This window comes from Rhinolophus hipposideros (genome assembly GCF_964194185.1).
Source record: "Rhinolophus hipposideros genome assembly, chromosome: 19".
In the NCBI taxonomy this organism is placed as follows: Eukaryota; Metazoa; Chordata; class Mammalia; order Chiroptera; family Rhinolophidae; genus Rhinolophus; species Rhinolophus hipposideros.
In genome coordinates this window covers 5345325-5360174 of record NC_138065.1, presented here as the reverse complement: position 1 = coordinate 5360174, position 14850 = coordinate 5345325, and the positions used below count along the sequence as shown (strand labels likewise).

General features: G+C 46.6%; 2 protein-coding genes and 1 pseudogene across 6 annotated transcripts; 1 reads left to right on the top strand and 2 right to left on the bottom strand.

The window, feature by feature from the left end:
• Positions 1-761: 761 nt before the first annotated feature.
• PEX11B (peroxisomal biogenesis factor 11 beta) lies at positions 762-6563 on the bottom strand. Of its 2 annotated transcripts, none has more exons than XM_081024784.1 (4): positions 5909-6563; positions 4991-5106; positions 4379-4580; positions 762-1966 (listed from the first exon to the last, which is right to left on the bottom strand). In XM_081024784.1, exons 1-4 carry the CDS (start codon positions 5962-5964, stop codon positions 1561-1563), a joined length of 780 nt encoding a protein of 259 aa, XP_080880910.1. In that variant the 5' UTR covers positions 5965-6563; the 3' UTR covers positions 762-1560. The 2 variants fall into 2 exon arrangements, with proteins under 2 accessions (XP_080880910.1, XP_080880911.1); XM_081024785.1 differs by having other exon boundaries at positions 4991-5152; positions 5909-6086.
• On the top strand, positions 6390-11635 carry LOC308487250 (gonadotropin-releasing hormone II receptor-like; annotated as a pseudogene). Its single transcript has 4 exons — positions 6390-6404; positions 6606-7109; positions 10409-10814; positions 10936-11635. The product of its transcript is annotated as a gonadotropin-releasing hormone II receptor-like (transcript).
• Positions 11636-11730: 95 nt separating this feature from the next.
• RBM8A (RNA binding motif protein 8A) lies at positions 11731-13559 on the bottom strand. 3 transcript variants are annotated; one of them, XM_081024787.1, is made up of 6 exons: positions 13430-13559; positions 13097-13156; positions 12893-12970; positions 12582-12718; positions 12037-12173; positions 11731-11926 (listed from the first exon to the last, which is right to left on the bottom strand). In XM_081024787.1, exons 1-6 carry the CDS (start codon positions 13494-13496, stop codon positions 11881-11883), a joined length of 525 nt encoding a protein of 174 aa, XP_080880913.1. In that variant the 5' UTR covers positions 13497-13559; the 3' UTR covers positions 11731-11880. The 3 variants fall into 3 exon arrangements, with proteins under 3 accessions (XP_080880913.1, XP_080880914.1, XP_080880912.1); XM_081024788.1 differs by having other exon boundaries at positions 12893-12967; positions 13430-13532; XM_081024786.1 differs by having other exon boundaries at positions 13393-13520.
• Positions 13560-14850: the final 1291 nt, after the last annotated feature.

Genomic DNA, 14850 nt, shown 5'->3' with positions numbered 1-14850 from the left:
CAGCTAAAAATAAAGTTGGAAGGAATGGGAGGAGTGATGGTGGGGAGCTGTGAGGAGCCCCAGACCAAGCGCAAAGAAGGGCTAAGGGATCTTAGTCTAGTTCTCTGCCTCGGTGCTGCCCCCTGGAGGCGTCATCTCAAAATCCAGAGAACACGGTGGTGTTTCCTTTTTTTCTTGTTGTTGCCTTTTTTCTCTTCCTTTTTTGTTCTATCCTTTATTGTTGCCAGGTAATCATGTTTTCTTTGGGTTTGGAATAGAAAGTAGGAGTGGGGGATAGATACTTTTTACTTCCTAACCTTATTTATGTCAATCTGAGATATGGAAAACGAAAGAGCTGGTAAGTCATATCATTTCCCCACCCACCCAGGGGAGACCCAATGTGAAGACACAGACTAAGCCTTACCAGCCCCACTCCACTTAGTTCTGTTTGTGGCTGTTAGCCTATGCTGCCTTGTGACATCAGTGTTTGAAGGGACTATAAAATATGAACTGATGTGGGGGATTCTTTGTGGAATCAGTATAATGACTTTAACATTAGACCCCACCCCCCCCATCTTCCCAAGTAGGCTATAAATGTCTGAAGCTGGAATCATGGCGTTTCTTAGCTTTCTGTAGCTCTACCATCTAGCATTATGCTCTGTATAGTTTAGAAGCTCAATGAAAGTCTGTGGGTGATGATGCCATGGCTAATTCTACGGAAAACCTAAAGAAACAGGAATCAGGGCCTCAGATAACCAGAACACATAGGACCAAACCAAACATCAATAAGCAAACTGATCTTTAATTTGCTGACCTAGAAGGCTTGCTCTCCATTGTGGGCACGGGTCCCAACTATTTACACAGAATCATTGTACAATATTTACAGCAAGATGCTAGCTAGACACAGCATCATTCTGGATAGGCAAAGAAGGGGTAAGAACGGGCTAGGAACAAAGCCCTGAAATGAAAGTGTATGCAGAAATCTGCAGCTGTGAGTCGTGGGAAACATACGGGCCAAGTCACAAGGGAGGTTGGTGAGGTAGACATCAGGGAGGTGAAGGAAGCATTAAACCCATTCTGGTGCACGAGGGAAGAGTCCGCTGGGACATAAAGCCTTTCAATTATGATTTGGCGTTTAAAAGGGTAAAATCTGCCACAAGCCACCTTTGTCAGGAAAAAGAAGGCAATTAGAGTTTTACAGACCACACCTTCTACCTCCCCTACCAAAAAGTAATTCTGCTGCTGACCAGATTCCTAGGACTGAGACAGGGGACTGAGAAGGCACAAAAGAGGTGCCGAGACAGAATCTTAAATAGACTTATGAGAGACAAAGTGAAGAGTCAAGAGAGACACGGACGAGGCAATGGAGGAGGAAAAGAACAAAAGCTCCCACAGATCTGAACATTAGAATCATCCTGCTGACTACAGAAGTTACTTTGCCTCACCTCATTTTTCACAAAGCTCTTCCTTCTACCCCAAACTCTCTGGATTTTAACTTTAACCAAGGAGGCTGGTACGTTGGAGACGATCTAAGACTCCATCTTACCAATTCAGGTGCCCTCCTTATCCTGTACCAGAGTATCAGGGCTTGAGTCGTAGCCAAGGGCAGATTAGGGTGAGAAGAGACAGGATGGAGGACACGAGGCCACAAAGCCCCACAACCCCAGGGCCACAGCGCCAGAGGCCTAGTTTGTCCAGTGGAATGAAGAGATCGCAGGCATTTCTGACCACATCCAACAGAAGCGGGGGATGGCTTCGAAGGACCCGAGCCAGGAGCAGGACTCGGACCTGAAGCTTCAGAGCCAGTCGGGGCAGGGCTGCTGCTGGAGTCCCTGGACCCCCAGGTCCCCCGGTTTCAGTTCCTCCTGGGACTCCTCCTCCAGAACTCTTCTGTCGCCGGCTGCAAGCTGAAGACTCTTGTTCCATCAGTAGGCGAATCTCATAAGCATCACGGCTCAAATTCATGATGAGGGAAAACAGATAATACCTGAGATACACAGGAAGAAAGTTCAGGAAAGGCACGTGTACCCACTTAGCTTACCCAATAGAACAGTCAAACCTTTCTTCCCCCATAATGCAAAGGGATTACACATTAGAACACCAGAAAAGAACGGTAGTACCCACTGTTAGAAATGCCCCCCCCCCCTTTCTATAACCAATAGGAGTTTCTGGGTACCTTAAGATCCTGGCTTAAAATTCACGAGCATCATCAAATCGTCCAACACCAACCTCAAATTTCATTTTTCCACTCGGCAACCCATTAGCACATACACATTCAACTTGAACTATAGTAATACGAATTTATTTTGAAAGAACAAGCTTCACTTGTTCCAGAGAGTCAGACATTTTATAATTTAAATTCAATCCTTTTGTTAAAAAAATAAAAAGGCCCAGAGGCATTAAGCAGCTTGCCAAATCTGTTATTAGAAACTCCTGAAGAACACTCTTTTTCAATTTTTAATCCACCCCGACAGCAGTACTCAATATAATTGTCCTACCTCTAAAACACATCCTGAATTCAAGCATCTCCATTACACTCCACCACCACAGTCTAAGCCACTGTCATCTCTTGCTTGAACTAAAACTTCAGTCTTTTAACTGGTATCTTGATGATCACTCTTGCCCCCTGCCCCCAACAATCTAATTTCATGTGGTAGCTGGCATGAACATAAGTCACATTATTACTCCCCTTCTTACAGCTCTCCATGGTTTCCTTCCTGTCACATTTAGAATAAAATCTAGATATCTGAGACAAGCTTATAGAACTTACCACGTGAGCCTGCCTCTCTAACTCCACCTTACACCATTCTCTCCATCAACCACTGTGTTTTGATCCCATCAAGCTTGTTCTTGATTTAGGAGCTTTATACTACTGAATGCCTCCACCTGGAATAGTTTCCCTCCAAACATCTTCACATACCTGGCTCTTTCTTGCTCTTTGGGTCTGAGCTTAAATGTCACCTTTTCAGAGAGGCCTTCTCTGATCCCCCATTCTAAAGTAGCGAGCCATTTACTCTCTACCACATGACCCTATTTTAATTTCCTGCATAACACTTAACCACTACCTGACATTTTTCTTATTTATTCTTTATCTTTGTCTCCTCTCATTACAACGTAAGCACCATAGCAGCTTTACCACTGTATCCCTGTGTCTACACCAGTGCCTGCACATAGGAAGAGCTCGATAAATGAATGAAATGAATAAACGTGGCATAGAAACTCTTCTAGGTAGTTGCTTTCCCATACTACTCCAGCCAGGCCTCCATCCTCAGCCCTCATACATCATAAGCCATGTGATACCTGTAAATCACTGAGAGAGATGAAGAGAAAAGCAACACACAAAGAGAGAGCGAAAGATGCTAATATAATCTAAAACAAAAAACAAATACAGATGGTCGTATACAGACCATTTTATTCCCAAATCATATTTCTCTCCATCCTCATTACCAGCTAGGTCCTTACTCCAAGCCAATATCAACTCTTGGACATAATAGGCCATCTCCTCCTGCCCTATTGCAATCCATTTTCCACACTGCAGCAAGAAAGATCTTCTTTAAACACAATTTGAATTATGTCACAGCCCTGCTCAGAACCCATGGTACTTAGCATAAAAGTTTTAAAAAACTAAACAGAAAAAATCTTACTATTGACTAAAAGTAAGTGATCTGGCCCCCGCCTATCTCTCCAGTTTGAACATTGTGTTCTTTACTCAGTACTGTCCATGACACTGGCTTTCTTTTTGTTTCTCTAATTCCCCAGAGTCTTTCTTGCTTCAAGGCCTTAGAACATGCTAATTTCTGTTTGGCAAGGTCATCTCTGCTACTGTTCGCTTTGTCTACCTTCTACTCAAACTTCAGGTCTGAACTAAAATGTTCCTTTCTCAAAGTGTTCTTCCCTGATCTTTCAATCTAAATTAGCTTCTCTTGTTATATATCTCATAACACCCTGTACTTTTCTACAAATACTTGGATGGGCAGTTATGTTTTTTTTTTTTTTTTATACTTCCCCACTAGACTAGAAGCTTTGTGAGAGCATGAACCGTATCTGTTTGGCTCTTTGCTTTATTGCCTGGATCACAGTAAGCACTTACTAAATATTTTTAGAATGACTGCATGATCAGGTAGAGAGGGGCGTACCCAATGGTACAGACAGAAGCAGAATTAAAGCCGTATAATGTCTTATCTTGCCCAATCTTATTCATTATGGAAGAGCATTTGTCTTCCATCTGTCCCCATTCCTTATTCTCTGATAGTGTAAGATATAAAGGAAGATTGGAAGCCAAGTGATTGATTAAGACGTGCATACTCTGGGAAGACCCTGAGAGAGTTTTCTCTCATCAAAGGCAAGCTATGCAGTGTGCAGAATACAAAAGGTCTTGTAGGATAAAAGAATATCAAACCTGAACGAACGCTGGGCCCACTTCTCCTGATCCACACGGGGGGCTAGTCCAGACTTTCCAGCCCACAGGACATTGTCACAGGCGAAGTACAAGGCTCGATTCAGGTGACTAACAGTGATGCAGAATCTTAGGACAACATCTGACAGGTGCACAGCTCGTTTGGCTGATTCCAGGGCATCTGCTGAGTTCCCCAAGCGTAGAACTAGTGGGGATTAGCAAGAAAAAGTAAGGATTTGGAAATAGGCAAACAAAGAGCAAGACATAGAGAAAGAGACAAGGCAAAAGGGTAAAGTTGAGCAAGTGGCGGAAACAACAATAACAAACAATTTTTAAAAAGGGCAGAAACAGTTTGTATTTTTTACTTCAAATTTTAAGGAATTTGTGTCCCAGTTTAGTTTTATCAAACTTGCCCTAGTCTCTCCAATCCCTCCTTATTCTCTTGCTCCCGTTCTTTTTATCTCAAGTGGGAGGCCTGGGTAGAGGCTACGTGCAGAGCCAAATGAGGGAGAAGAACTGGCGGAGAAGGTCAAAAACAGGAAGGAGGGACTCAGGGAGACTAGCTGGGGAAGGAGGGAGCGTAGAAGTCATAGGAGGAAACGCACAGCTACTTACGCTTTCTTCCTAGGCTCAGATGACCCTCCAGTTGTCGAATCTGTTTCTGCAACTCAGGACTGGCCCCACGCTTCTGCAGCGCATGGCCAAGAAGGGAGCAGGCATACTGGGCGGCCCTGGAGGAGGAGAGGACAGACGAGGTGAGGTGGAGACCCCCCGAACCTCCCCCTCAAAAATGTCCTGCAAAAGGCAACCGTGGACTTCCCCTTTCCCAGGTGGAGACCACTCCCTTTCCTCCTCTTCAGGTCTATAACTCACCGCTTCTCCTCCAGGCCAGGGGAAGGCAAAGGCACAAGGATAAAAAGGAGCCAGGAGGGGGTGGGCTGCACTAAAGAGGTGAGAAAACGAGACTCAACAATGATGAGAACCGAAGGGGACAGTGAAAGCAGCGGGGTCCATCACGAGCACAGCAGCGTGACACGTCTGTGATATGTGAGGGCGTGGGGGACAGTCGGGGGGCAGGTGATTCTTCCGACTAGGTGAACTAAGAGATTTCAAGGCCCTCGAGCTGAAGTGAGCCCAGAAGACAAGGCGGAGGCAGAGGAGCTCCCCGGTGACAGCGGGGTGAGGGACACCGAAACTTGGAGCGACTCCTCAGCTCTGGGGACAGAGTCCGGGTCGCAATCCACCGCGGGGAGAAGGCTCCACATTTCACCGCCCAACGAGGGAAGTGTTGGTCGTATGTGGACAAGGCAACCCTGAGCGGCCTCCCGCTGGCCCACTCGTGCCTCAGTTTCCCCATCTTTCCCGGGAGCAGAAACGAATCATCTCCGCACGGCCGGCTCCAATCCGCTTGTCGCGGTCTGTCCGGGCCCCCGTAGCCCGAGTTGACCCTGGCTGACCCCCGTAGTGTGACCTGACCTCGCTCACGAGGGTCTCCCTTGGCCCGCCCTCCCGCCATGCCTCGTGGGGCCGCACCTGCACAGCCGGTCCCGGGCCTGGCTCTGAGCACTGAAGCGGACCCAGGCGTCCATGACAGCAGCAGCGCAGGCTCCGCAGCCCCGCTCCCGCCCCTCGGCACGCCTCCCGGACGAGCCAACGGTGCCTCGCGAGGGACACACATCGCCGGAGAAGAGCGCGTGGAGACGGCCCCCGAAGCGGAATTTCAGCAGGAGACGCGCGGGTGGGTGGGCCTGCGTGTTTTTGTGCTGTCTGCGTCGGCCGTCTCATCCAGGGGTCCCTTATTTCCTTGGCACGCTCCAGCCGCACGTTTTCTTTGAAATAGTCTGGACCAAGGGCGGGGCTTGCAGGGGCGGGGGCGGGGCAAGAAGGCGCCGTAGTGGTCTCGCCGCGGCGGCCGACGGAGGCCCCCCCCACCCCGCGGAGGTTCGAGCAGAGCACCCCCAACGCGCGCGCGCCTCTCGGGTCAAGTCCAGCGATTTGGGGGCTGAACAAGCCTATGGAAGGAGAGGCAGTACCAGGCTCTCCGCACAACCCTGACAGTTGGTTTAGGTGACCTCCAGAATACAGATGGAGAGTCCAGAGGCTTTGGGAAGAATTTCGCAATAACCAGCTCCAGACCCTAAAAAGGAGGGTGACGAATCAGTGGCCGAGCTAACCTCTTCAAACTCACACTTCATCCCCCCTTTCCCCTTCCAAGTCACCATGTCTACAGGCTGTGGCACCACTTTGGGGGTCAGCAGCGGTGGCAGGGGCGGGAGGAGAGGGCTGGGCGGGATCAGGAGTGGAGGTGGAGGGTTCAGAGCTGCCCACCTTCTCTGCTGCGGCCAAGGTCCGAGTGGGAGTGACCACTGTGCTGTTTGTTCTTCCGGTGGAGGGAACTGGCGGTGCTGTGTGACAACTGCAATGCAGCCAGCTTCGCCCCTCTCCAGCAGGGCGACTGTTTGCCCATTTAGCAGCTGCCGGTTTACTCTTGTGGTTATGCCCCTAGATATCACCCGGAATATCGCTGTTCAATGGCTGGCGGGGAATATCGTATGTCAGACACTTGTGTTCCTAAACTAACGGCCACGTATGCTGCAGCTTCTGTGCTGCAGGGCCTGTGGTCAATGGGCTCGACTTCCAGGCAGCAATGCTCCACCCACTTGGACCTCGCTTAGCTGGAAGGAAACTTCTGGGGGCGGCCAGGGGACTTAGTTTCCTGCTTGCTTTGCCCCAGGTTGAGTGGCTTGTCTGGACTCAGGGCTAAATTGGACAAAAATTTGGGCACGCAACATGAGCCTACGGAGACAAAGGGTATGCTTGGCAGTGGTCAGCCATTAATCCTCAGGGGGGGAGCATCTAATAATTCTTTTGCTAGTTAAGATCACTGCATGTTAACTTGTTAAGAGCCTACCTCTTAAAAGCAGTACCCTTTATCTGTGCTTGTCGTGCGGGGTACCCTGCTCGCTGCGCCATTTGTCGTGCAGGGTCTCAGCTCCCGCTCCCCGCCAAAGAACGCAGGACACGGTAAGGCCAAAAAGGAACACCCACGGAGCCATAGATAGGGGAGTCAAACCAATATATTCTCGCTGGCGGCTGGGCTGGAGACACAGGAAGTAGGATCTACATAATCTGCCTAACAGCAGTCCGTGTTTGCCAGCCACCATCTTCTTGCTAGCCCCCATTCCTTTCTGCTAGCGTAGCCACAGCCGTTATATTAGTGGCCAATGGCCTACGGGTTACAGCTGACGGCCAACTAGCCACAGCTGCTGGCATCTGATCACAGTTGATGGCCATTTACTACCCGAGCCAGCACCTTTCTATGTGAGGCCGAGAGCCTGGAAACTGCTTTTTTGGGGTTTTGTCCCCACAGTGCTTCTTCCCTTCAGCTTTTACTTCGCTTCCCCCTTTTTGTATCCTTCCACAGGGGATTGTTGCAGCAAAACTCTAGAGCAGGGAGGAAACATATATGGGGTCTAGAAAGAAGACAGTGAAGCCAGAGACTTTGGGAAAATTTTGTGGTATATTCATTCATGATTCAAAAAATAATGTGCATCATCCCCAGGTACATTCAAATGCTCTATTAAAGATAGAGCAACAAAGTCCTGCCTTCAAGAAATGTAGACTAGTGCAGGAGACAATTCAGTACAAACCAGTACAGTACAGTGTACAGTGAAGTGTTATGCTAAAGGTGAGCATAAGGAGCTAAATAACAATGAGGAGTGTCTGACCCCCTCTTGGAAAGTCAGGAAAAGCTTCCCAAAGATGCTAAAATTTGATTCTTGAAAGATACGCGTAGGTGTCAGACAAGTTAAAACAGGAGGAATGCTAGGGAGGGGGGGCAGTGGATCTCAAGAGTGGTTGCAGCTAAAGTTGAGGGCTAGAAAATGGTAAGTAATGAGCCTGGAGGGGGAAGTCAGATCACAAATATTAAGCTTGTACTTTACTCTGAGGGCAGTGGACAGATACTAAAGTAAAAAGTAGAGTGACATAATCAGATTTGTATTTTTTACTCTGGCTTTATTGTGGACTGGGTGTCAAAACTGGAAAAAAAAGGGAGCATCTGAACCTGAGTACCAGTTAATCAAATCTCAATTATGAAAATAAACTAGAATCTAGAAAAAAGCTAAATATGAAGTAATTTTCTTCAAAACAAAAACCACTACTACCATGGGGGATGGGTAGAGCAGCACGTCGAGATTAGGATTATGTCTGGAAGGGGGCTAAAATTTCAAACTCTTGAGTGATAATGCATTATTCTTGTAGTCAGATTTAAAATGTGATCCGTACGTAAATCCTTACATTATTAGAAATCTAACTACCAAAAAGTTAGTCCGACAATAGTTCTAAGACATACATCTTCCAAAAGTATATTGCAAACAGGACCTCTGCTACCCCAAACTTTAAAAAGCAGCTTGTTGCCTCAAGTACAAAAGGAATTATTTATTTATATGAAGCAAATTTTAGGTGGGGACTGGGAGTTAGAAGCCTGTTTTTGTTGCACTGCTTGCTTGTTTTACTTTGCTGTGATTTTTCAGAGTCTAGGTTCTACCATTAACTAGCTCTGTGACTGGCTAAATCATTGAAACCCCTGGACAAGATGATGAAATAGGAAATGAACTTCATCCTTTCTTACAGTTTGGACAACTTAACAGTTGCAATCTCCATGTGCTTCAATGGCAAACTAGTGGTAACATTATGATACATGTGCAAAAGGTGATATTTTCAGTTGCAAATTAGTATCCTCTTGTGTAAATTCTGCATTGCCCATATGTGTTGTATTTAAAATATTAGTGTCAAAAAAAATTTTTTTTTCCTGAAGGAAACCTTTATTCTGGGAGAACTTGGAAAAGAGGGGTTACTCACAGTCCAGATCAGCCTAGAAGGGCCTGAAGGACTGTCTGTCTAGGTGCAACAGTTGTATAGCAAAAAAAAATTTTTTAAGTGTGCTGTTAGTGTAATGAGGGAGTATTGGGCTAATTAGAAACTAGTTTTATAGGCTCAAGTTTCCAAGTATCAAACAGTTGAAAGGTAGGTTTCTACAATAGGTGGTAAATTGTGTAGAAAACAGGGAAAAGAAGAGGCAGAAGTAGAACATACATCAAACTTAAGTCTAGGAGCCTAGCTGATTTTTAAACCCCTCCTCACAATGTGTCAAATATTTATCTTGGCATAGTGCACAAAAACAAGAGAAACAAACCAAAAAGACCTAGAAATGTTAAGAACTCAAGATAGGGGTAAAGGAAAGACCATTCCCCAAGTAGCTCAGAGTAGCACCAACATAACTCCAAGCACTTCATAAAACCACGTGTCTATGGCTGACATTTTACCATCTTTCCTAAAAGTCCCTCATGCCTGTTGAAATCACTTTCCAAATACCTAACATCTAGGAACCTGGTAGCTACAGAGCTTGTCTTTTATCAAACTAAGTGACTCAACCTACTTTACCTGAACCAAGCTCAAAACTGAAAAATACTTTATTGATTCAAACCAAAAACCCAGCAATTTACCAAAAGGGGGGAGGGGCAGCCAACAGCATTTGGAAAATGTTAAATTTTATTATTTATCAGTTTCACCATTATAATTCTTGTACATAATACTCCTCCTAAAGGTCATTTCAGAGTGGCTGCAAAATGGCCTGAAATTTTAGCAGCACCCTATTTATCCGAGATTTCTTTTTTCTAAAGAATTAGTCACAAACACATCAGGAAAATCACATCAGCTAAAAATGTTGGTGAGGTGGTAAAGCTATCCTTTTATAAGTATAAGTGCAATGTTTCAAATAGTACTTGAGAAGGCAGGATTCTTTAAGTCCCAGGATATAACAAACTTAATGGTTAGCTCCACAGCCTAAGGGGAAGATAAAAATTTTCAAGATACATTTCTAACCATTAAATATGGCACCACTGACACACCGTAACTCTGTACTGCTCTGCATAAATACAAGGATGAATTAAGAAACAGTGTGACACGGGTGGGTAGGTTGGGAGGAGGTGGAAGGGGAACCAGTTCTAATAGTCCTCAAGCCCACTCCAGCTGTTCCTGTTCTACCGCACCGGTTGAGGGGCCCAGTCCCTTTCACTCAGTGTGTCACCAAAGGCAACTTCAAAGCTCAACGGCAAGAGACTACCTATAACCTCTTCACCTTCTCCTGCCTCTTTCTGCTGCCATTGACTGCCACGACTATCTGCTACAGCCACAATGTCCTCAGTGTGTCTAGTCTCCAGACAAGGAAGGGGAGCGAAGATGAGACTCCGATCCCCAGGCCCGAATTCGTACCCTGGAACTACTGCCGCTACCTCATTTATGAAAGCTACTTATCAAGTCAAATCGAGAGCCTAACCATACTTCTAGTACCTGATGCTACACCCAATTTTACTAAATGCTTTCAATTCCAACCAGCCTCTAGCCATCCTCTGAACTTGAGTCAGTTGGTCAAGGGGTAAGGAGGTGATCAGTATTCTCCTTGACTCTTGGGACACCATCAAGTCTTCAAGTAGACTTACTAGCTTCATGTGACACAGCACCTCAATCAAACCTTTTCTCCAGCATGTGTCATAATCTTGGGGGGGGGGAGAGGAACACACAGTCCCAAACTGGGAAGGGGAAGAGGGTTTGCAGCATTCCCTTCCTTGCAGGGAAAGAGCTCCTTCTCACTATCTCTGCCCATCCATGAATTCATCCTATACTCAGGTCAGGGGAATATGCCCTCTGCCACTCTGTCTAAACAATCGCCCCTGCGTTCGTCTGTGGGCCCAGAGACTGGCCCTGCTTGGCTTGCTGACCTTTGGCCTCTGCTGGACATCTTATTACCTGCTGGGTCTCTCCTGCCATGCTGACTGCAGTGCCGCCCAGCCTCAGCCACATCCTTTTCCTCTTTGGTCTCCTCAATGCTGCTCTGGATTGTCCTCCATGGGGCATTCGCCCTTGAATGCTGAAGAGGGCACCAAGAACTTAGTATAGACTCCTCCAGGGAAGGAGGGTCTGGAAGAACTCCCCGACGGGACATTCAGACCCTTAGACAGATGGAAGTACTCACAAACATGGCAGCAACAGCAGCAGAAATGAAAAACATTCCTGTAACATCCATTTGCTCCGGACAGAGTATATAGGAACAGAATAATTATTCTTTAACATCATGAGAACATCTCACTGCTCTTCCTATTCTTACTTCCAAGGAAAAGAAATACTAAGCAGTGTCTCTACTTTGACCCTTTGAGACTTGAGACTATGTCTAATGTAGAAATTCACACAGAATTCAGTCACTGGGAGAAGTATCTTTACAGTGACCCATACTACCTTGTTGAAAATAGCACTTCAGAGCTTACAATGTTAGAACAGGAAAGTAATTTTCAATGTAGAAAACGAGAACAGGACATTTATTCGTAACTCAAAAGAAACACCAAACAATAAGGTAAGAGATTAAATACAAACAGTGAGTTCGACCCCAGCCCTATGTCTCCAAGGCTGGAATCTCTGGAGAGAACACCCGGGCAACAGACATCCTGTCAGCGACGCCTCCGGTCTGGACTCCTGCTGCGTCTTCGGCCACCTCTAGGGAAAATGAACGGGGGGAGGTCCATCAGAGGGACACGATACAATGTCCTTATTCCGCTTCACTCGTATTCCCTTCCCCAAGACAGTGTTTGCCCTCTCCACTTTACCTCCTCTTGCTCTTGGGTGGACCCCGAACAAAACACCAGTCCACGCTGATTGGCTGTCCCATCAAATCCTGACCATTGAGTCCTTCCATAGCAGCCTGGGCCTCCTTGTATGTTTCATACTCAACTAGAGTATAGCCCTAGGGCAAGTGAAAAGGCAGGTATCAAAACCCTCCTACTCCACCAAGCTGTTTTCTACTCAAGTAGGACAGTCTATGTGTATAAACTTTAATCAACGAATGTATATCAGAGGGTGCCAAAAAATATACATAAACATTTTAAGGAAAAACTGTATTAAAATTGTAATACTCAATATATACCGATAACAAAAGATGAATACAAGTCATGTGTATACATTTTTTTGGCGCCCCCAGTATATCCCTACTGTCTTTACAATATGTCTGTCTGTTTCTGTCGTAACAAAATCAATTTCCAATGTTTTTTTATTTCAGCTTTGCTCTTGGCCAACCACACCAAACATGGGAGACCTAACAATGCTGTCTAAGGGTCATGGGGGAAGAGAGGCAATGGAGTGTAACTTAGGAGACCTTCAGGTATCCTGTCCGCCTGTCCAGGTTGAGGTGGATATTTTTTATTTCCCCATATTCTGCAAATTTGTCGTGGATGTCTTCTTCCGTGGCTTCTTCATGGACTCCAGTGACAAAGAGAATCCAGCCTTCAACAGCTGTTGGGGGAAAGGAGGGAGGTGGTTTGCGCCCATGAGAGAAACACTTCAAGCAAGACCACAGGGGTGTGAACTCCAGAGGCTGGTTAAGCTATCGCTGACCCCTTTCCTACTGGTTTTATTTTATTAGTCCCTAATTCCTACACCGATACCTACAGGCTCCATTTTACTTACAGCGTTGTGGTCCAGGTTCATCGCCATCCTGCTCCACGCTGTCATAATCCTCACGCATCCGCGCTCGAGAACCCTCTTCTAATGAGAAACATACACGAGATCACCGCAAATCCCTTCTCCCACCGTTCCCCGTGAATCAGAACGGGGACTCCCAAACCCGTAGCTCTAGCCTTTCCAGACCCCACTTTCCCCACAAACACTCACCGGAGCCAAAGCCGCGGCCCTTCCGTTTCTTCGCTTTTTCCTTCAGTTTGTGGATGCTTTCTGCGCCCCATAAGTAAAGAGTAAGGAACAAAAACAACACGATAGTCTCTCTCCCAAGACAATATCTGAAAGCGGACCCCCATCACTTCCAATCCCAGTCCCTTCCCGGTCCCGCCCCCAGGCTCCGCCCCGAAAGGGGCGGAGTCTCCACTCCAACCGAAACCCGGTTCCCCGGCTCCCACCCTCCCTGCCGGGAAGAATGGAAATTGTTTTCCTGGTATTCCCTTCTGTCGCACCTTCCCCGCTTCCCGCAGCCGCCTCCACCGTCCTCACCGTCCCCATCCTCATCCATGGCGAAATCTTCGCCCCCGGCCTCATGAAGATCCAGCACGTCCGCCATGTTGCCTTCGTTCTAATTCTCGTCTGTGCCGCTCAGGAACTAAGCATCTCGGGAAACTGTCGCGGAGGGGAAAGGTCGCCAGTCAAGATAACCAATCAAAAGCCTACTCTAAGTCCCGCCCATCGGTGCGGTGAAAATACGCCCTGGAGGCGGGCTTAGTCCGGGAAGAGCCGGAAGTGTTCCTGTAGCCATTTTGAGCGGGTCGTGAGCTGGAAACAGTTTTGCCGTGAGAGACAAGCTAGGGGTAGGCGGAGGTGGTGGCTTCCTCCTATTTAGGGCTGCCTTGGAGAAAAACTACTGACGATGGAGCTCAGCCTGATTTCTTTAGTAGATGGCTGCCCTCCGTCTGTTTTCACCCCATACTAGGAAATGGAAATTGATAAAAGGTTTTTCTCTCTAAACTTCCAGGCCTGTACCCTGTTCCTGGGAGCATTTTAAAAAAATGGTTCAGTCAGCAATGCTGGCTCAAAGAGCTGCTTCTGGAACACACAATGACGGCACCGAATTTGTCTCTTAAAGAAACTAACAAACCTAGTTGTCTTGAAACAGGATTGGTGAGACTGATAAGCCAACTTTTTTTTTTTTTTTTTTTTTTTTAAGAGCTAAACTCCCAAGCGCTTCCCACCACCTCTGGGAATTAAAGGGGGGGGGGGGGGAAAGCCATGGCTTCAAACAAAATAGGCGCTTTAGCTTTTTTGAGGAGCGTGCGGGTATTTCACGTTTAAACACCTAGGAGAAGAGGCAAAACCCATATTGTCCCCAAATTCTGGAACCCCGACATAGGCCTGAAACAATAGTAGACTGCAGATTAATTTTTTAATCAAACAGTTATGAGTGCCTATATATGTGTGTGTCTAATATTAGAGGAGGTGCTGGCAATACAAGGAAAAATAATTGCATTATCAACAATCATAATTACAATTGTAAGTGATAGTTGCTATCACAAAGGACTCCAGCAGTGCAAAGAAAGTGCCTAATAGGACTGGGAGTGAGGAAAGTCCGTGTAAGGGACAGCTTGGGTTTTGAACTGAGCCTTTAGGATTTGGTCGTTTTCCAGTCAATGCAGTTGTATTGAGACCAGGAGACACTAATCTATTCTCCACAGTAGGTAGTGTGATCTTTTTCAAAATTAGTTGGTCACATCCCTATTAAAAACCCTTCCTTGAATTACTTTTGCACTTTGAATAAAGTTCAAACTCACACCGTGCCCGGTCTCCAACCTCTTCCATCACCATTCTTCCCTCGCGTACATTAAGCTCTCCCTACACTTTCCCTCCACTCTGTTGTGTTGTACTGTTTCCCATCTCAGGACTTTTTGCAGCTTTCTGTTTCTGATGGTCTTACTCCAGCTCTT

Bases quoted from the DNA above. Each gene is read 5' to 3' on its own strand.
- RBM8A (XM_081024786.1), bottom strand. From the start codon at position 13,474: ATGAGGCCGGGGGCGAAGATTTCGCCATGGATGAGGATGGGGACGGTG. The intron at 12,719-12,892 runs GTAAGTAAAATG...TTCCCCCAACAG, and splicing joins TGAACCTGGACCACAACGCT to CTGTTGAAGGCTGGATTCTC. The intron at 12,174-12,581 runs GTCTCCTAAGTT...CACTTGCCCTAG, and splicing joins GGCGGACAGGATACCTGAAG to GGCTATACTCTAGTTGAGTA.
- PEX11B (XM_081024785.1), bottom strand. From the start codon at position 6,053: ATGTGTGTCCCTCGCGAGGCACCGTTGGCTCGTCCGGGAGGCGTGCCG. The intron at 4,581-4,990 runs GTAAGTAGCTGT...AATCCCCACTAG, and splicing joins TCTGAGCCTAGGAAGAAAGC to TTCTACGCTTGGGGAACTCA. The intron at 1,967-4,378 runs GTTTGATATTCT...TGTGTATCTCAG, and splicing joins TGGGCCCAGCGTTCGTTCAG to GTATTATCTGTTTTCCCTCA.